This window comes from Haemaphysalis longicornis, unplaced genomic scaffold (genome assembly GCF_048455015.1).
Source record: "Haemaphysalis longicornis isolate Haplotype H1 unplaced genomic scaffold, Haemaphysalis longicornis Haplotype H1 scaffold_2, whole genome shotgun sequence".
NCBI lineage: Eukaryota > Metazoa > Arthropoda > Arachnida > Ixodida > Ixodidae > Haemaphysalis > Haemaphysalis longicornis.
In genome coordinates, this window is record NW_027526295.1 from 235449056 (window position 1) to 235471371 (window position 22316).

General features: G+C 47.8%; 1 protein-coding gene across 2 annotated transcripts in view; it reads left to right on the forward strand.

Moving 5' to 3' along the window:
- The first annotated feature begins 369 nt into the window (after positions 1-369).
- Positions 370-22316, forward strand: part of LOC144170148 (protein 5NUC-like) — an 84024-nt gene continuing 62077 nt past the window's right edge. For both annotated transcript variants that reach the window (XM_077699753.1, XM_077699752.1), the window contains exon 1: positions 370-789. In XM_077699753.1, coding sequence (XP_077555879.1) covers positions 574-789 — 216 coding nt within the window. In that variant the 5' untranslated portion in view covers positions 370-573. The remainder of the gene's footprint in view (positions 790-22316) is intronic.

Sequence of the window (22316 nt, forward strand, 5' to 3'; positions counted from 1 at the left end):
TTGCTATCGGGGCAATGCAGTCGTTTTAATGAACCAAACATGTATTTTATGTTCATAGCCTTTAAGGGCGCTCGCAAACTGCCGCGCTTTTTTTCTTTCAGGCAAGGGGGGGTGGGGTGGGGGGCTTAAGAACAACCTTACCCCCCCCCCTTAAAATCCTGCTACGCGCCTGCCCATGTAAGGCTGTCAAGATGCGTTACGGGGCTGAAATACGCGCAAAGTTCAGCACTGCACTTCCAACATTGGGCTTCCGTCTACTGTCCGCAGCTGTTATTCCGCGAGCAGGCGGTGACGTCCGATACATTGTTTATTGTCATTCGTCCTGTACTCATATCCAGAAAAGTACTTGACATTAAGAAAGCCCGTCAACTTTGAAGCGGCTGCCATACGCACGCGGGAAGGACGGATGATATCATTTAAGAAGCTGCCAAAAATTTTATTCGACAATGTTTCATCGTGCAGAGGTTGTTGTTCCCTTAATTGAAAGCCGCCGGTGCTCCGTTAAGTTCGGAGGGTGCATTAGTCCTTTTCAGTGAATTGTGCTTGATATGCGCAGTGTTTCGCGCTTCCAAGATGATCTTCTCGACCGTGGTTTTCCTACTTGTGTCTATACGGGAGGGCAACAGTGCCGCCCAAAACGGCATCGCTCCAGCACTGCAGCTAACGATATTGCACACCAACGATATTCACTCGCATATTGAGGAGAGCACGATATATGGCGGCGTGTGCAGCGATAGCGACAAGAAAGACGGAAAATGTGTCGGCGGTGTGACCAGGATCACAGCTAAAGTAAGTGCATGCAAACATCGCGTGCAACAGCGCGAAGCTTTGCCACCGGGCTTTTCTTGCCTTGGCTTGGTTTTTTGGAGCATCGCTAAGGTGCAGCCGAGGATGCCTGTGCACCCGGAGCGGAATTCAGGGCTTGCGTCTGTTTCAAGAGCATTTGTTTTGAATTAATGTGTCGATGCGAGCTAGTTGGTACTTCATCATGGGAACAGGTTAAGCGCCAGGCACAACTGGAGGAAGTAAAACAGACAGGAAAGGGGGCGCCCCCTTTCCTGTCTGTTTTACTTCCTCCAGTTGTGCCTGGCGCTTAACCTGTTCCCATGATTTGTTTTGAGTCTGACCAATGCGTTCGTAATGGTAGGGCTGGGCTAGAACCAACGCTGGGCTCAAGCAGGAAATTTTTATTTGGACGCCAACTCTGAACTCCGCGCGCACCCTTAGAGTTAGCCATAACGCACTTCAAATTTGGGTCACCAGGTTCTACACATTTTGGTGAAATATTCGCTTCAACCTACGTAAACACTACTTGCGGGGTGCAACTTTACGGGTCATTACAGTTCCTTCAGAAGTCATTACTCTGGAATTACCCAGCCTAATGCAAAGTATTTTCGTACAGCTAATATTGAAGGGTAAAGCTTACCTTGGGTTTAGCTTCAAGTTTAGAATATTTTACCTACCGGGTTCCAGGGCCATGGGAGCTATCAGCTTTAAATGAACGGGCAGTAACTTTTGGCAGCGCATTACACAAAAACTATTTAGATTGCTGTAAAGATTTTAATGGTGTTCCTATCCAAGTATCCATCCCTCTCGTGTCACGGTCTTATCAGGTTCCTGAGTGGTCGCTTTTTGAACGTAAGAACAACATATGCAGGTGAAAAGGAGAGCAGCACGGGGAGGGCAGCCCCTTTTTGACCCCAGGGAAGCATGCAGCAAATTATCCTGTAAGGAAATGCATAGAAAGTTGTACGGTAAAAAAATGTGGAGGAGGGTGCAGAGGTATATCGTGCAGTAAAAGCGCGGGAACTCTGTGGCCGAAGAGGAATATAGTAAAGAGGGAGCGCGTGCCATCATTGCCTTCCTTTTTCGGTCTTTGTGTGAGATAGCGCTGTATTCTCTTTGACGTTTTGCAAGCTGAAGACAAGGTGCACGCAGCCCATTAGCGCCATTTAGTAAAAAAAGTTAAAGAATCCGAGATGGTTAGGTGAACGCAATGATGGGAGCGGAAAAGTCAATATCGGTCTATAAAACCGCCGCACGAGGCATTAAGAAATGTGGTTTAATACGGCCACACAAACTGGGCTGCATTGATTGTTGAGGCTGAAGGTGGCAGCGTGGAGAACAAATGCTCCACGCTGCTATGTGAGCAAATGCTCGCAACAGGACGAGATGCGTGTATATGTTGGTGCGAAGACACGCTGCAATGTATCCAGTTGAACGTAATGCCTAAGCGTTCAACAAGTAGAAATGGAAAAAAATTCTCGCCTTCTTTAATTGCTCTGTTTTCACAGAGGCTGGAATAGAGAGGTAGAAAGAGAGGGAGAGAGAGAGAACAAGCTGTAATGAATACTGAAGCGGTTAGCCTCACGAGCGGCGGGGCTTGCTCGTTCATGGATGTGAACAAGTGAGGCGAAAAAAGAAAAGAAAGAAGAAAAAGCAAGTATAAGCAATGAATAACAGGGAGAATAAAATGAAATAAATAAAAAGCGCTGAAAAAATGTGATATCAAGAGAAAAGATCTCATGACCTCATCATCAATCACCTCAATCAAGTCATCAGCGCGGTCAACCCGGAATCAATTAGAAAAGTCAAGGCAGGCGTTGTCCCTAGCGCAGCGTCAGCACAATTACGAGGTTAACTCGCGTACAGGGGAAACTAGAAAGGGCCGGTCAGGATCTTGTTGGAAGGAGAATGCTAGGAAAAGGTGGTGACAAAGCCGTCACAAGCATATATGTTTGAGAGTACGCTCAAAGAAACAGATATGAGCCTATGTTTTTAGGAGGAATAGATGGCGGCGGTTAAATAATCCACATTAGTCAACACCAACCCATACTAGCCAAAAATACCTAATCAATCACAGTAAGCCTGCTCTTTATGCGCTTGAGCGGCAGCCATAGTGGAATAACTTATCAAATCAAATTTATTTTCCTTGGTATAATGTACAAGCATGGCGCAGCCAGAAAGGAGCTACTGTTATCAGAAGATTCACAAAGTGACTGCCATAACTAAAGACAGCAGCACGTAAAAAGACGTAAAAACGTTAAAATTGGCAAACGTAAAAAAAATCTCTTTTACAAACTACAAAGGAAGATATCAAACAGCATCCTGTTGAGAGAGAGAGAGAGAGAGAGAGAGAGAGAGAGAGAGAGAGAGAGAGAGAGAGAGAGAGAGAGAGAGAGAGAGAGAGAGAGAGAGAGAGAGAGAGAGAGAGAGAGAGAGAGAGAGAGAGAGAGAGAGATCACTCTTATTTAAATAAGAGTTGTCTCTCTTTCTCTTTGTTGGCTGGACAAGTGTTGACAATTGTTGGCTGGAGAGGCCATCTTTGCTAGTGGCAGCTGCTTGGTACGTCAGATGGAGATGATTATAATGCATTGAGGTGGCTGCGAGAGATCGGGAAGACAACAATGTGAGAGAAAACAAAATTTAAATATAAAGAACTATACGCAATGAAATGCAAGAAATGAAATTCTAAAGAAAGTTGAATAAAAAAGTTGAGCAAATGACGCTGAGCAAGTACAGAACGCCAAACCAACAGAAGGGAAAAAATTATGTCCGAATATAGTGTCATTGTTAGAATATTGACATCACATGAGCATCTATTTCAAGCATCTTTTGGCTGATTACTGTGAAAAGCTTAAAAATTTAAGAGATCTGGAAGACATTAACGCTATGACTGAATGGCATACTTGTCCTGTGGTTTTTGCATGTGCCACACGTCAGGATGACGTGGGTTACACTTTGGAACGCTTTTTTTAGTGTAGATACAATGTGGTGAAAACGGTTATTGTTTTTTACAGCTGTTCACTGTGATACACTAAGTTGGAAGTTATGATCAAACACCTTAATTTGGGCAAATTATCTAAAAAATTCTATGTGGGAGTCATAGTTTGCGTCAGCTAGTATTCTCATTACTTCCAGACATTCCAGACAAAATACAATACCTAAGTAATATTGAAAATAGGCAACATGTCATGGAAATAGGATGGATTTCGGCAAATAATTTACACCTGTGCTACACGGCAACTTTCTATTGGCAGTTGAACGCTCACCGTCAAATGCGCCCTATGTATTTACAATGGGGTACTCGATAGACAATTTGTTGAAAGGCCTACGGAAGGCCTTTGAAACGGCCGTGTAGCACAGGTATAATTATTGGTTTCGTGAAACGAGGGTTGGAAAACTCGCTGTAACACCCAAACTAATTATAATAATAATCATAATCAGAATAGACAAGAATAAAAATACCTGTCAGTAAGGCTACAGAATAAAGACAATCTGAAACATTCGAATTAGTAATGCATCAACAAGAATTATTGATTATAGGACCAATACAATATAGTTTCGTTTTCTGAATACCAGGATTAGGGCTAGAAAACTCGCTGTAACTTCAGAAATAATCATGACAGGAACGCGATTTCTTTGTAGAGTGTTTGGGGATGATTAAAATACAACAACAAGCAACTTGGATAAAAAGATTGACTTTTGATAGGGGCCTACCACCTTAACATAAAGTCATGTAAATAATACATACAGATAGTAGCGATAGTAGTATCACAGACTACGCATGCATGGGGGAAGGTGATTGTCCACCGCCACAGTCATTATCACGTTATAACAGTCACTATCACATGGACCCCCGGTCACAATGGCCTTGCAGGGAATGAAGCACCTCACTACCGGACGTTCCCATTAGCACGGGCGAACCTGGGATCCTACCCTCCTTCCCTCTCCACGGTTGAACCCACGTACAGCACCATCGATACCCTTCGATACCCTTCCCCTCACCCTCCCCTATCCACCTACGAGGAATACATCTTGCGCAGACTCCTGGCACCTATTACCACCCCACTATCCTCACCCCATATCCGTATCACTCTACAACCCCTTATGATAGCACAGAAACCTCCCTTCTCCACCTACCACTTAGTCTTTTCTTGCATTGATTGTGGAAACACATCGGTTGACAAGATTAAGTTGAATGTCTGCACGATCAAGTTTAGTGTGTGGGGCTTTGATAATTTCATTTACGTACTTAAAAAGCCACAAACGTCTTTTGGCTTCTTATGAATTTTAGGCCTTTGTGGCTTTTTAAGTACGTAAGTGAAATTATCAAGGCCCCACTCATTCAACTTGATCACGCACACATTGGTGATGCTAATGACTAACGCGCCGACGCTACACAGGCGATGAGGCACGCCGTAGTGGAGGGCTCCGGATTAATTTTGACCCCCAGGAGCCCTTTTATCGTCGCACTAAATTCACCGTGAACTGTAGAGAGAGAAATAATTATTTATTGGAGAGTTTAGCTCCAACCCAAACAGGAGCTGGCTACTCCAGAAATTTGTCCGAAGTCTTTTCTGATTGGCTTTCAATTTTGGTAACGTGCACCCAGTTGACAATGCGGTTATGTGTGCTGTCGTCATTTTGGCGTTTCATGACGTCTACTGAAAGTGCATCATTGTTGGCCGGCAACAAAAAACTAGACGATATGCAGCGGACATGACAACGTACGCTTGTCTGCTATTCAAGAATAATACGGCTTGTATGTCATGAACTCTCTGTGATTGGCTGAGAAGGCGTGACGTAATTTAAACGGCTAGCGGGAACGATCACATCACACATTGGTAACTACAGCCTGCGTAAACGTGACATAATGTTACGTAACAGCTTGAAAATGGAGGTTGCTGTCGCCGTGAAATAGGGCAAAACATTTTACCGACCTTCGGCGCCGTGTGAGAGAGAGAGAAATGACTTTATTGAACATTTGTCCGGCGGGAGGAGACGGGTCAGGCCACGCAGGGCTTCGCCGTCCCCCCTGTCTATATGGTTAGGCAGACCTCGAAGCAGTGAAGACGCCGTTAATTTGCAGCAGGCGCAGTTTCGCATGACGGGCGGTTTAGAGCATGTTTTCTACAGAAAGAAATAATAGTTTTGACTGTTCCCAAGTCAGCGATTACGGAGCATACAAATAACGTGCCGTACTATGCTTTTATGTTTGGCAATAACACAAAAATTGTTTCGCGTAACAGCAACATAAGAGGGAAGTGCAAGCCTCTCTATGACAAAGAGAACCCAATGCATTGCATTTGTCCACACTCCTCCTAGTAAGTTGCTGGGTCACATGATCGAACTCAAGGGAAAAATAACAAAGAAAAGCGACTTTTGTTCATTTCAGTTCTGATTGAAGTCGAGCTTGACGAATGAATGAATCGGCGACATCACTACGTTCCGCGGTTATCAGGCCCTTATGCGTCATACAAGCGATGGTCGCGACCGTATTTTTCTGTGATCACGCCATAAACTTGTAACAGCAGCATACGATGGGGACGGCCGCAAAGGTGATAACGCAACTAAGCTTGCATTCAAGCAGGGAGTTACTTCATCACCTTGTGATGTTGACGCTAATTTTGATCTAAAGAAATGTGTTTCCCTAGCCAGCCTCAGATACCATCCTAATTTTTATAATACATCCCAAGTGTCTTTATATCTTTTATGAGCAATATTTGATACCTTGGTTGTGATCTTTATGAGTGAAGCGTCAAATCATACTGCATGTCGTCATAGCTATACGTGCATCACGTCACTGATTGCTTACGTTTGGCTTACGCAAAAAGCATGGAGAGAATTTATGCAGTCGAGAATAGGGCCCCTGGGATCTTTAAAGTGCGGCGAAATCTCGAACGCACGGATGTTTTCCGCTTTTCGTCTCCATTAGAAAAGCGGCCGCCGCAGCCCGGAATCGAATCCACGTCCATGGGCTCAGAGGCACAACGCCTTTGCCACTGAGCCACCGCGGCGTGCCATGCACACATTCAACTTAATCTTGGCAACCGGTGAGTCTCCACTGTCAATGCAACTGCTAAGGTAATTCTGATCTACAACGGTTGGGAGAAAAATATAATGAAATATTTCAGGGCTATCCTGATCTTGCCCATTCACTTATAGAAAAGCTGACACACTCGACATTATCCACCTGTTTAACGAATACAGGAGTCGTTAGAGGTCAATGGGAGGTGCCTTCGTCCTGCAGTGGACCTTAGTAGGCTGATGATTATGATCATGACTTAAAAAACTTTATTTGCAAACTGTCAGCGTCGCCCACACTTCTGTTATTATGGGGAAGAAGAAGAAGAAGAAGGTCGCCGTGCTTTGGCTGCACATTGGCTCCGTTCTAATTGATTTTTTGACCTGTTTTACTCATGTGCTGCACTTTTTTCGGTGACAATGGCTCCTTGAAGTTCATCGCTGTCATCTGGCCGCTGGACTTTTGAGGGGACGCAGCTCAATCGGAACTGTGGGGCAAAGCTCGTTTCCATCTGCGCTACGCCTAACACCAGCGCAACGTCCGCGCCACCAGCCTCTCGCCTGGTGCTGCGGCCGTCGTTGCTGCAGCAGCCACCCCTGTCGACATTGCCGCAAGCGTTAGTGTCGTCCCCTCAATGTGTTGCCCCACCTTTGCTTTGTGCCTCTCAGCCGTCACTGCCCACAACGGTTTCTATGAGGCCCATCTCTACCTCGTCAAATCGAGCCTCGACACCGCTACGGCCTGCCTCTCTTAATCGAGTGCCTACTTCACGAACTGTGCCTCCATCACAGCTCGAATCTGTGACTCCAATGGATGAAGACGGTCAGGCTCAAGACGAGAACCGCTCCCAAGACGACCCCATCCAACCTGACCCATCGCAGTCAGCTCCTCCATCGACGCTGCAATCTTCCGTGCAACCAGTGCGACAGTGGTGCCGACCCACGATACGAGCTGAAGATCGAGTAACTCGCACCGACCGGGTGAGTAGGCCCCGCTCTCAACTTGTGCTACGACCGCTCATCAGATTCAGTGTTAACGACATTCCCAAGCATACTTTCGCACATGTCATTGGAACAACTGCCCCCCAACCATTTCTAGCTGAACTCGCCTCGCACAAATATGACACCATAGGCAACTGTGTTTACATAACAGTCTATGATGACACTCCCGCATCGAGACTACTCCTCGTCACGTCACTCCATTTCGACCTCAAAGGTGCCCGTCAAAATGTCCCTGTAGAAATCAAACTGTCTCCCTACAAGCCCAACACTTCCAGAGGAATCATCACAATAGAGCCCGATGAAAGCAACGAAGAAACACTCCGTTGGCTCCGCTGTGAGCAGGCCAATATCCTATCTTGTACCCGTCTCGGCCGCACAAACCGTGCCTTGCTCCGATTCGACACACCCACGCTACCAAAGGTAGTCAAATATTATATGGCCATTGTGAAAGTCTCCCCGTACCAACCCAAGAGGCTAGTTTGCTACAACTGCCACAACGTCGGACACATGGCTCGCTCCTGCCCGGCAGAGGCAGTTTGTAACTCCTGCGGCAAAGCGCACTCGGAAGATGATGGTTGTGGCCCTCAGATTTACTGTGTTTCTTGTAAGGAATTTGGACACATTGCCCTAAACCCCACGTGCCCCAGCAGAATCCCTACCCCACCAGCCAACAACCCTCAACGCGATGCATCGCGGGGTGTATCTTGGGCTGATCGCATTCGAACTAATTCAGCATCAGCGGATCAATCCGATGCCGTCGCATCTTCTTCAAGTAAGGCCCAGGATGCAACTTTGGCCTCCATACTTTCGCAACTGGCTGCATTGCGTTCCGACATTCAACAGCTGCGAACTGAAAATCGCCAACTCCGCACAGAGAACCAAGAGCTCAGAAGCCGCCTCCTTGACAGAACAAAGCCTCCCGCGAAGTCTAACTCCAAGCTCCGCCTGACCTCCCAAAACAGACCCAGCCGTAGCCCCAGCACCAAGCGCACACCAACCTCCAAGTCGTCCCACGACTCCCCTCTTCAACTTGCCCTCCAGGCTGTCCGCACGGACATTCATTATGAGCGTCTCGCGCGCCAGGCAGATCGAAAAAAAGACCAGGAAAACTTTGACAACCAACTCAGCCAGATCAGAACCCTAATTGAATCTGTTATTCAGAAACTGCCCAAGCAAGAGCCCCCCAAAGAACCCCCTCGCAAAGTCCCATCGCGACCCACCAAACAGCCACAATAGGTACACCCGCGACTGCCCTACAGTGGAACTGCAGAAGCTTCTGTCAACAAGAAACTATCCTCAAACAGAAAATAAAACAAATTCAACCACTCTATATTCTCCTCCAAGAAACACGCTGTACCCCTCACGTAGCTGGGTATGTTACGTTTTCTAACCCCTCTATACCTCATCACATCCGCCGTGGTTCTCTTACCACTTCTGTTCTCCCTGGTTACGCTGCAGTTCTGGTGCGTTCCTCCGTAGGTACCCAGCAAATTTTTTCTAGCGAATTTAACTCCAACAACCATGAAGTCGTCGCGGTGCACACCCGCTTACCTAGCGGTAAGGCTATGATCGTGGCCACTGCCTATTACAAACCTGTCAATTCAACAAAAACTAACGCCTCTTTCGCCTGGCTTCCTGCTCTCATGGCCAAATTTCCCGGTACCCCAATCCTTCTCGGTGGTGACTTCAATGCACAGAGCACCACATGGGGCTATGCCCACACTCATTCTCGTGGACAAGCGCTAGAAGACGCCGCCGAGGCCTCAAATCTCATTTTAATTAATGAACCAGGCATGACCACTCGAGTTGGCCTTCATTCCTCGCAGCAAGATACGACCCCTGACCTAACCTGGGCTACTCCTGGCCTTACTCGCAAATGGTTACCGTTCTCTACAACTTGGGGCAGTGATCATCTCCCAATACTTATCCACCTCCGTGGGAAGAAGATCCGGCGACGGAAGACCATGAAGCGAATTGATTGGGATGCCTTTCGGGAGGCTATAATTAGTGCATCCCCACCAGCCTCATTACGGGACTTCTGCTCCTTAATCACCACAACATCTACCCGGGCACAGGAGGACATCGAATGTGCTATGGAAACACCGCACATGGACAACCACATGGCTAACCTTTGGAAAAAAGTACATAAGCTCACTCGCACCTATAGATCTAATGGAAAATGCCAGAAAGATCTCCAAAAGATTCGGAAACAGTACCAACTTATTACCGCTTATCAAAAAGAGCTAAACCAATATTACTGGACAAATCTATGTGACACCCTCAGTCACGCGAGAGGCTTACCGGCGCTTTGGCGTCTGCACCGCAGCCTCACTCAGAAGACTGCCAAACGAACGCCTCTTTTCGCTACCCTAACCCTCAGCGCAGACCCGTCAACAGTGGAGCGGCGACTTATAAGTACCTTCTTTCCCCATGCTTCCACCTCTCCCCCCTCTCCACTTCCAATTATTCATATTCCTCAGCCTGACCCTGACTTGGAGCTACCTTTTACAATGGCCGAGTTACGCATCGCAATCCGCCAGGGACGGCTTCATTCTGCGCCCGGTCATGACGGTGTCACGTGGCAGCACCTCCGAAACCTCCCGTCTGAGGCCTTGGAACAGCTTTTATGTCAGATCAATGACCTCTGGGAGCACGGACAAGTGCCAGAACACCTTAAACTAACGCTTATTTTCCCTATCCCTAAACCCAACAAGCATTCCAGTGAAATCAAGAACCTTAGGCCGATATCCCTCACGCCCGTTATTTGCAAATTGATTGAGCGCCTCATCAACAATCGGCTCACACATTATTTGGAATATGTCCAACCGTATTTTCACCCAGCCCAAACAGGTTTCCGGCCCAATGTTGGTACGCATGATAGCCTCTGGCTTCTGCGTAGGGTAATTAACCGCCCCCACTACCATCGCGGCACTCCTGACCTGATCATGGCGGTTGATCTGCGAAAGGCGTTCGACAACGTTAGCCACCCGGTCATTCTAGAGGAACTTGCTCGTGCCTACCCCAGTGCCCGCACGCAAAATTGGATTCGAGCATTTCTCCAAAGCCGGCCTGTACGCCTTCACGGTTCGCACCCTGGATGGGAACCTACGACTTACTACCTCGACCGCGGTGTTCCCCAAGGGTCGATTTTAGGCCCTCTACTTTTCAACCTGGCCATGACCAGAGTAGCTCGACAACTTGAAATTGACACAGGCGCCCGCTTCACCATATACGCCGATGATATCACGGTCTGGACTGAATCGGCCGACTTTGATTCTTTAGAGGGCCAGGTTGTTGAGCTACAGGCCGCGGCTAATAGCCTTGAGCTCACTCTGGCTCAGCTAGGTCTAGAACTCGCACCTGAAAAAACCGAATTTTTGGCAGTATATGGCTGTAAGCCACCTGACCCGCCCCAAGAAATTGTAGTCAACCTAGTCAACTGCGATGTATCTGCTTCAACTGAGCCCATTACACTCCTAGGCCTTCCAATTGGAACAAAAAACAGTCCTGGCATTTGGCTCAAAAGATTAAAACAGAAATGGAATGCCATACTGCACTCCATTCGTCGATTGTCGAATAAATATGGTGGAGCATCGCAGAAAGCCATCTTGAATATGGCCAGGGCTGTCACTGTGAGCACCCTCACGTACGGTGCAACGGCTTACGACCTCAACAAGACGAACACCAAAACCATTCAGGTGCTACATCGGGCGACCCTCAGGACAGTCACTGGCTTACCAAAGCACACACCCATTGGTAAACTGGAGCAAGCTGTACCTCTTCCTCCTATTGAAGCCATCATTCAGGAGGCCAAAGCCCAGGCGGACTTCAAAAGACCCCTTACACACCAGGGACACGCCTTAGTAGCGTGGGACGCCAGAAGACCACCAGTATTGTCAGATTACCCAGTCCCCATAGCACCCTGGCAGCGACCAGCAATTGATACTTCTACGCACAGCAGACCTATAGAGCGTGCTAATACTCTATTGCGACAGCGACGAATCCGACGCCTCGAAAGGGATCGCCTTCAGAACGAAGTGGACATTTTCACGGACGCAAGCGTAAACCAGTACGGCGCGGGCCTTGCTTGGACATGCCCTGAGGCACCGGTTCTCTCAGGGTACACTACCATACTTGGCAAAGAACTTTCCAGCCTCGATGCGGAGCTGTACGCTATTAACAACGCAGTGTCAGCTATCGCTTTTGACTGTGACCCACCTCTACCGCCCTCCATACGCATACTCACAGATTCGTACGAGGCCCTCACAGTTTTGCGATCGTATGATTCGACCCACCCTGTCGTCCACGAAATTCTGTTTCAAATTCAACTCCTCAAACGGAACAACACCAACATCCGCGTCGACTGGGTACCTGGCCACGAACCATTTTCTTCAGGCAACCAGGCGGCTCATGTGGCCGCTCAGGAGAGTTCCCCCTCTTATCCTCCACTGGTGCCTGGGGTAAGGCCGTCGCGGTCCCCCTCTCCCTCCCCAGCGATGCGTATTCATCAGCACAAGAAGGACCGACGCACACGTCTAAAAGCCCTAACTCCAGCTGGCTACCTCAGCCGCCTACCTCCTATTCCCCGCTCAGGCGAAATTTTTATTAACAAATATATTGCAAATTCAGCATACACACCTGAAACACTTCGCAAGTGGTACACCCCTCAGCTGCCCCCTCGATGTCCTTACTGCCGTGCCACCACTCCATCAGACCTCGCACACCTAGTTTGGTGGTGCCCAGCTTTCGCCACGCACCGTACATTTAAATCTCCCCAACCCCATCCCGATCCACAACAAACTGATGCACAACTATTATATGAAATAGCGGTTTATTCATTTAAAAGCGGTCTGGCACGGGTTGTTTGAGCGGGTCCTCCCCCGAACGAACTGGTGTATGTGCTCTAACCCTATTGCGATCACCATGAACTGGCCCATGAATTGCAGGTTCTAAGAACTGGCCCAGTTATTGAGTCTACTGAGAACAACCAGCATTTATTTGTTTTTTTTTTCTCTTACCCTCCCTCCCCATTCCTTTCCCCCATCGTGACCAGTGGTCATCCTTTTCTATTAAAGGCTGTCTCTCTCTCTCTCTGTTATTATAATTCAACATCGTGGAGGAAACTTGCTTTCCATCTGTTGGGCAAAAACACGGTGCTTTCGTTTCGTGGAACACGCGGTAATAAGCGCCGGCTTCTTCCGTTGAAATGCTTGATGTTAAAAATCGGTTCCTGAAGAAGTTATTTAGGAGGTTGGCTGAGATATTAATCAGTAACATTTATGCCATTATGAGGGAGCGATTCAACATAATTTGGACCACGAGCACGACACAGCACAGTATCAAATTTCTTCCATATTCGGCCACAGTTCTTAGTATAATGATGGATAAGGTTAGTGGGAATAGGCTGCCTCATCCCTAAGGCGTACGTTGACAAGCTTTTTGTGACATTTATGTTCTTGAAAAACAGTATGATCTCTTGTTTCAAGAATTTTTTTATGAACACGGTTTTTAGAATTAATTTTTTGTGGAATACCTTTCGTCATTCGTCTTTCGCATTCTATTTACGTGCTTGCTTGACGTTTCAGTGAACTTTTCAAAAGACCGATTTTGTTATCTTTTTTTTTTTTGCGGAATAGCTTTTCCATTTTGTTTGCCTGCTTGACAGTTCGAAGAATAAAATTGTCTGTGTAGGTAGCCTTTACCGCAGCTATACAAAAGTTTCGTATATAGGCCTTATCAGCGTTCTTTAGCGCATATATATGTTCCCGTGTAAGGCTCTATGAGGCTGTTTTTAAGCGCTCAAGATGGGTTTAAGGTGTGGTTTAAAGAGTTTTTTTTTATCTTTTCCCTTTTTTGAAGGAGTTACCGTTTTCACAATCATGAACAGCTGAGTGAACACTTATATCAGCAGCTACAGGGTCAGCTGTTGAAAATGAGGATATATAGTTGATTACAAAAAAAATCAAAGTCGAGAACGTCTGCCACACATTTCCAACAGTTGTATAGTCTCACTGTAGTTAGCGCTAGTGATACAAGGGAATAATCTCCGTCTTGGGTTACATTCGATCAGGCAACTTTACATTGAAATCTTCACAACAACAAGCTTCGTTTTTTTTTCACCTGAGCAACACAAAACTCAGTAAAAACCGCACAAAACTGGTCGAAGCGCCTATTAGGTTATCATAATATACCCCCTATAGGTGATTTGTGATCACAGCACTGAATCCCAACAGCTTTATAGTCGTCGATTACGAGAGTGTAGTCGTTTGCAAGATAACACTAACAAAGCTTGTGCACGAGTAAGGACACACCCCTACCGCGCCTAGCATTTAGAGCAACAAAAATGGTGATGACACCGAAGCACTCCTTTAGATGTAGTGTTTGCGAGAGCATGAGCGTTCAACTGCTTATGTGTCGCACTTAAATCAGCGTTCAACGACACCTCGACTCCGGATCGACGGGCTCCGCTTGGGCCTACATGCCCATTTTGCTACACATCGCCATCGACCACAAACATCCACTATCTTCTGTGGACTTAACCGTGGTCTCCAGCGTTCCCAACGGCGAGTATTAAACAGTGTGGGGCTCAACCCAGGCCGGCCGCTCGACTCAGACGCTGGCTCTTTGGGACGTATCACCCGATACTTTTAGACTTCCTCACTTAGAACTATCCGTTCCCTTACATTTAGCCGCACTCGTCTCCACCGTTTTATGCTGTAGAGCAAACTCTCGAAATTAAAAAAAAATGCAGTCTTCTCATTATTATCACCGTCGTTTACATTTTGCGTATTTTCCCTCTTTCTGTCACTACGGCTCAGCAACCTCATTTGCACCGCTAAGCAAAGATGACATTAAGCGGCGACATACTTTGCTACTCTCTTCACACAGCATTACCGGCTTGGCCGAATGCGATACCCTCCAGTTTCTGAGCAGCTAACCAGGCCCCAACAGACTGCTCTTCGTCAACTCCAGGCGAACACGTACCCACACCATGAGAGGCTGCACGCTATACACCCCACCCTCTACGATCCCCTGTGCAGACACTGCGGCGTCCCTGCCACGCTTTACCACATGGTATGGGAATGCCAAGTTAACCCCCACATTGACCCCATCCCAAACCCCTCCCGAGAGCAGTGGGAGAGAGAACTCGCTAGCTCTTGCCCCAGCAGACAGCTGCAGCTGATCGAACGGGCGAAGACGGCGGGTTGCTCCAATGGCGCCCTCCACCCACAAGACTTTTCGAAACAATAAAAGTTGTAGTCCTCCTTCTTTATGTTAGTTGCGTAATAACCATGCTCGTGTCATGTTGCGCTGGTGGCAGGCCCAAGGAGGTTGTATTTATGCAACCTACTCGGGCAGGCAGAACTCTGTGCGCTTCATCCAGTAGCCCTGCACAGGGCCCTGAATGTCAGTGAGCGCGCGAAGCTTTCTCGCGCGTGCACGCGCTCAACCCCCGTCCAAGCATGAAGGGGTGACAGCCGGTGATGTGCACGTGCCTGAACGGGAAGAAACCAGCCAAAACACCTGCTGAAGCCGTTGAGAAGTCGGCTGTCTATGCCTGCCGTCCGTCAGCCATATACATGATTTAATAAATTCTGTTTTCACATTTTTTGTAAGATCCTGAGATCGTATTTTGTAGGTCTTATATGCCGTATTTTCGACAACCTCTTAACGTGTGCTTTCGCATTAAAATGGGGAGATAGTTTGGTCAGTGTCTGTATTCTTGGCTGTGATTGAACAGCATGTGGATTTATGATTTGTGTATGACGTGTTCATTGTGCATCGGGGAAACTTGGAGACGGCGGTAGGACGACCAGAAGGACGGTTATGTTGGTGCACGCTGGGGTGAATCGCCGTCGTCTCAGGCAGTGTTGCGATCCCTGACTTTCTGCGCATCGAACTTCTACTGCCCCTGGAATAAGCTTCGTTGTCTTCGACTGCACCACCGATTCTTGGATCATCGAGGGGGCGCAAATTCAAGAACAACGTGTATACCGCAAATTCGTCAACCAACATCATAACTGTATACATACGCATCTTTCCCATTTTTTTTTTATTCGTAAAGTTCGTAAAAATATTTGAAAGGACTCAGGACGCCGAGTCTCGCGGGCTCTCGTGCGAGACATGACGCGCCCTCCTCCGCCAGCCGACGCGCCGGCCTACTCGATGATGATGATGATGGTGATGATGATGATTCCTATTGGTTTCCCATTTGAAGCGGGGTGATGACATGTCATCTTACCAAAAAGGACTAATATAACCATGTTTTACACTCTTGGTTTAATACTAGCGCTGCTTAGGGCAGGCACTAAAGCTTATTAGGCCCGAAATACTTCCTTTTCCCTGTTACAGGTGGTAACTGTCCTAGGCAATATTCCCCTCTCTACTTTTCGTCCACCAGCATTCTAATCTTCTTTTCGTCCCCTCGACAGCCTTGAAGTTAACTTCCTCTCTGATACCCTTAAATTCTAGGGCTTCTGGAAGCCCAATATTCCCTTCATGCAGATTTGGATGGATACCCTCACATTCTAAGACTATGTGCCGCATAGTTTCTGTTTATTTTCCGCAGACCACACATACCCCATCATTTTGTGAATACTTCCCCACAAAACTCTTAGTTCGCAGGCAACCTGCTCTAGCCTAAAAAAAAAATCACGCCATATCCACGGAATGAATGATGATAAGTGGGGCGAAGCTCGAGAGGGGGAGATCATCGGTAACCGTAACTCTCCCGTGAAAGTTCGCCCATTACATCATTAAGAAAGACGTAAGACTGTGTGCGTACATTGTACAAATCAACTTTTATTTTCGGAGTCAATGCTCCCAGGCCCAGACCTGGTGAAAGACCCCGCGCCATCGAGGACTACCCCGCACCTCCACCACAATTTCTCACGTAGGATGGGACACAACGGTAAAGAAAGAACTTTTATTTAGGGCGAACTTGTGCCCGAACAAGACGAGAGGAAACGAGCAAAGGTCCTTGCGTCTCGTTCGATCTCCGAGAACGACTGCCTGCATTCGTGGCGTGATCTCTTGCGTGATCTCCCCCTCGCAGTGCACGTGCGCTCGCGCCTCCGTTGGCGAACACAGACAAGCTCGCGCTCCCGGTGCCGAGTTTGCGCTGCCGGTTGCAGCCGGTTCTTGCGCGTGCAACGCGGCCCACTTTGCGACATCTCCGAAAGCATGCGGCGGTCACGTACCACGAGACACAAGGGATGGACAGACCCATGGCTTTAGGAGCTTCGCCCCTAAAAGCAAAACACTGCCCTGGGAATTATCGTAGAAATTTTCCTTTCTGATGTTCATCTTCTCAGCCCTGTACATCTTTAACGACGTTTTAGCTTCCATTTTTTCCCTCCATTTATTCGTTTCAATCTGCCTTGCCTCTTTTTTGGTTACCTTGGCTGTTTTGGATTCCCCACTGTTCTTTCCGTATTTCATCGTTGGCCTTCTAGTCTTTCTTAACCACTGCGTGTCTACGCTTTTCAAGTATAGGTACCTAAAAACCTTAGCTGCCCATCTTCGTTGATTCATTGCCCTCAACCTCATCTCAAAGCATATTTTACTCTGAGCTTCTCTAACTTCAAACGACGCCCAGCCCATATCTCCCTGAACTGCTTCGTTAGTTTTTTTTCCATGCGCGCCTAAGGCCAAACGTCCTACCGTTCTCTGGTTTACTTCAAGGCCTGATAGAACGTCTGATTTTAAGCAGAGTACAGCATTCGCAAACGTGAGACCCGGAACCATTACTCCTTTCCACATTCCTCTTACTACTTCATATTTGTTATACCCCCACAGAGCTCTATGCTTCATTATAGCTGCGTTTCGCTTTCCCTTAAACTTAAGTTGCTCCTCGTGAGTACTTATAAGTAGTTATCCCCTTCGTTTATCCACACTCCCAAATATTTATATTCCTTCACTCTAGGTAATTCGCCTTGCTGCATAGACACTACGTCGGTGGTAGCGCCATTGAAAACCATTATTCCTGATTTTTCTGCACCGAAATTTAACCCGAGGTCAGTGGCTTCCTGGCCGCAAATATTTATTAGCCGCTGCATATCGGTTTGGTTCTCAGCTAAAAGAACAATGTCGTCTGCGTATAACATTCCCGGAATATGCTGTTGTACCACTTCGCCTTGCAGCATATGGGTTAGGCTAAACCCTACTTGACTTTCTTCCAGTTTCTTTTCTAACCCTGCCATGTAAAGCATGAACAGTATTGGGCTCAAAGGGCATCCCTGTTTCAGTCCCCGATGGATGTTGACCTGCTGGGCGCATTTCTGTCCTTCCCAAGTAAGGTGCACTGTATTGTCTATATAGATTACTATAAGGAACTGTACTACCTCGTGATCTAATCCCTGGAGTTTCAACATTCTCCACAGCCGTTCTCTATTTACGTTGTCATATGCCCCTTTAATGCCCAAGAACGTAATCCATAGTCGTCTATTCTGTGCTTTCGCAATTTCAATGCATTGCGTTATCACGAACAGATTGTCATCCAGTCGCCTGTCTTGTCTAAATCCATTCTGCAGTTCCCCAAGTATTTCATTTTTCTTCCATCCATGCTTGAATTTCTGATTTTATCGCCTGCATTACGAATCTATACACCACTGACATTACTGTGAGGGGTCTGTATGAATCAATACTGGCTTTGTCTCCTCTGCCTTTATATATTAAATTCATCCTACCTTCTAACCAGTCCTCTGGTACTTGTTTGGTTTCTATCACCTTATCTATTGCCCTCATAAACGATTCCTTACTTTTAGGTCCAAGTAGGTTTATCAGTTGCATTGGTATTCCGTCCTGGCCCACTGCTGTCTGGGGGGAAACCTTTTGCTCTGCTTTTTTCCAATCAAGGTTGCTCAAACTTATTTCCCTTTCCGCAGTCTTTTGTGGCGCTGATGTTATCGGTGCAGGTTTCCCTACCACTATTATCCTAAACTTCTCACTAATCACTCGATGAATATGCGCCAACGCGTGCTCTCCTTCTAAATGTTCCCCCTCCTCATCAATCAGGAATTTTTTATGGTTATCGTTTTTTGAGCTTAGTGATTTTACATGGTTCCAAAACTTCTTGGATGCGCTTTTGTCCTTCTTCCGTATTTCTGCCATCCATTGTTTGCTTTTCTGTTTGATCTTTGCTTGCACCATTTTCTGCACTTCTAGTTTTTTCCCACGGTAGACATCCCACTTTTCCTTCACTACCTCCGGTTCCATACCAGTTCTTTTTGCTTCTCTATGTTCTCTCGACGCCATTCTTCTCTGGTCAATAGCCTCTTTTATTTCCTTATTCCACCAGCTTCTCGGCTTTCTCTTCCCTTTCCATCTGTTTCGTTCCTTTGCTTCATTAATCTTACCCTTTATGAACGCAATCATTTCGTCGTAATCCCAATATTTGCCTGCGTATTTATTGATTTCATCTTCCAATCTATCAGCGATGATCTTTAACTGTTCCTGATTCAAATTATTTCCTCTTATTGTACCTATTTCTGCATTTTTCCGGGTTGCGCCTCCAAAGTGCAAGCTAAACCGCCTGTGGTCGCTTCCTAAGCTGTCTGTTCCATTTTCACCTATCCTCATTTCCCGCATCCTTCCGTATACTGTCTCGGATACTAAACTGTAGTCTATGCTGGACTGCCTGTTACCGCTTTCCCACGTTATTTGTCCGTCACACTTGCTTTCTGTGTTTACTATTACAAGCCGGTTTTCCTGGCATAGATCTATCACTAGAGAACCGTTGTGGTCTGTGTAGAGAGAGAGAGAGTAGATGTTTATTGAAAAAGGAGAAGACGTCGGCCTGAGAAATTGATCTTGGGCCTGCTACTTCCCTCTGAGGGGAGGTTACTGGGGACAGAAAAAGAAAGGAATGAATATGGAAGGTATTGGGAATGACAATGAAAGCGGCAAATGAACTATGTACAAGCAGTAAACCAATAAACGTCTCACGTACAACGGGGCGCTGAATCAGATGACAACAGTTCACTTTTAAGCACATGACTATCATCCATGAAAAAAAAAAAAACTGCTCAGACATTATTTCGCAGTCTGTTCAATTTTGTCACACCTAGAGGCGAGAATCCAAAGAGGTCTCTGTATCCATCCAAACCTTCTATATGGGCATTCATATCTCCAACTACGATTATTACGCCCGAATCTTTGAACTCGTTTATATCTCTTCTCAAACAGTTTACCATTTCTTCATTTTCCTCCCTAGCACTACTTCCGGTCCACAGATACACCACTCCTAACCATGTATTTTTCCTCTCTATGGTGCCTCTAACCCATAGATGCTCTTTACAACTTTCATGCACTCTCTGCCAGTCGGTCCCTTGTTTAATGAGAATGCCAACACCTCCCCCCTTTAGCCCGTGAGCACCCTCCTCCTCCCTGGGAGACCCTTCTCTCCCAAAGGGCATAAAACTGCGCGTGGTGCCTTCCCGAGGCCTTTTCTGCACGCACGGTCGAACAATCAGATCACAACCAGGAACGCTCCGTTCCCCGATCACCAGGCAAGGCGATCGAGTCTCCCCTCAGGCGGCGAACCGAGCCGGCGGCCTACGACGGCGTATCGAGCTCGTGAGGACTCCGTCCTCCGCCCAAGCTCGGGACAGCCGCTCCCTTGTATTTAGTGTACATTTGACCGACCGTGGAGTAAAGCGCACTTCCTCGACTTCGCCTCCTTCCGAGCTCGTCTTTGGCACTTTCCAGTGAGTCGATTGGAGCCATAGCGGCGTCCACGCGACGCCACGTGGTGGATTGCGGCTCTGGTGCTCGTGTTCTGGCTGACTAGCCCGGTGATAAAGCCCATTATAGCCGAAAACCCCACATTTTGAACACGAAGTATATTGTCTCTATGCGGGGAAGGCCCCGCGCACAGTTTTATACCCTCTGGGAGATATGGGTATCCCAGGGAGGAGGAGGGCGCTCGCGGACTAAAGAAGCAGGCCGGCGCATCGGCTGGTGGAGGAGAGAGAGAGAGAGATGAAACTTTATTAGGCAGCTCAAGTCCGAGCCGCGGAGTTATCAGTCCACGGAGGAAGGGGGTGTTCCACGGTCCTCCGACGGTGGTGGGCTTGGCGGAGGTGCACAAAGAGTTTCAATGTGGGCAGCCAAGAGGGACCACAGGGCTGCCCGTAGGTTTTCAGGGGGAGCGGCCCAGCTAGACCACGAGTAGGGAATATCAGTGGGGAAGGCGCGTGACGTCTCGCGCGAGAGCCCGCGAGACTCGGCGCACCCTTGCCACTGGCGGCGGCAGCCCCGCCGGCGTCGCCGGCCTGCTAGCTCTAAGCAAGGCATGGGGACAGACCTGGTCACCACATCACCCCCCTCCTCAAGGCGGCGCACGGTCTACCAGAACGGCCAGCAGGAGAAAACACAGGCTATAACAGGTCCTAGTCCAAGAAGTCCACGAGAAAGTTCGTATTTTGGCTCCTCGCGCACCAACACACACGCTCGCACAAACGAAGACCTGTCTTGCACAAGTTCCAAGTGTCACAGGAGTCGTCACCAGTGTCAGGAGTCATTGTTCATGACTGGGAGGAGCAAATCCGAGGTCACTGAGCCACAGGTTTAGAACGTGCTGGCAGCTTGAGCTAATGGTAGTTCGTTGAACAGCCGGTATATGGGGCTTTGGTGGGCTGGGACTGTTGCCGTGGTAGGCCCCCGAAATTGGCGAATGTGCGGGCGACCCCACGTCGGCCGGGTTGCAGAGCTGCGGCGTAGACTGGACAGGTAGAGGCGCCCAGGAGCGCTGTAGAGAGGCTCCCAGGAGGTGCGTGCCCGGAAAATGCACCAGGGGCCCGCAAGAGGCACAACGGTGAGTCAGCCGGAGTGCCCCGGATTGCCCGCCGGATTGCTTATGGTCCCACCTTGGGGATGCCAACGGAAGATGCAGCATCCTCAGCGTGGCTTTGCAGTCGCCCAGTGATGTAGACACGTTCGTGGCAGGCTGTGGGGCGTGGAAAGTGGTGGGCGCAGGTAAACATGGGACCGGGGACCGAGCCAAGGGAGTGTACTGCAAAAGAGGGTAACGAAAAAAAGTACGAAACCCGGACTACCTGCCGCTGCCCTCCATTGGGAGAACAGCGATAGGGGGGCTCAAACCAGGCTCAGGCCAAAAAGAGGGTCTAAACATTGGCGCAGCAGAAGTCTGGAAAAAGTGGTTAATTCTTTCTCCCCGAGGCAGGGAGAAATAAAAAAAAAACATCCAGCTAGTCGGGGGACACACACTGCCCACATGCGCGCAACGTACATGCTGTAGAAAATATTCGTGATTTGCCTGGATGACCGCGTTATGTTCAGTGACTCGATCCTTACCTCTTTAAATTTAGGTTCATCTCAACAGGTTAAAGTATTCGTTTTTTTTCTTTAATGCATGGAAATTTTAGAAAAAAACTCAGACAAGACAATTAACACACAATATAAACACTAATAGACAGCAATGGGCAAGCACGTCAGTCTACCAAAGGTCGGCACCATTTCAAAACTCAGGCAAGCAAACGCACGCC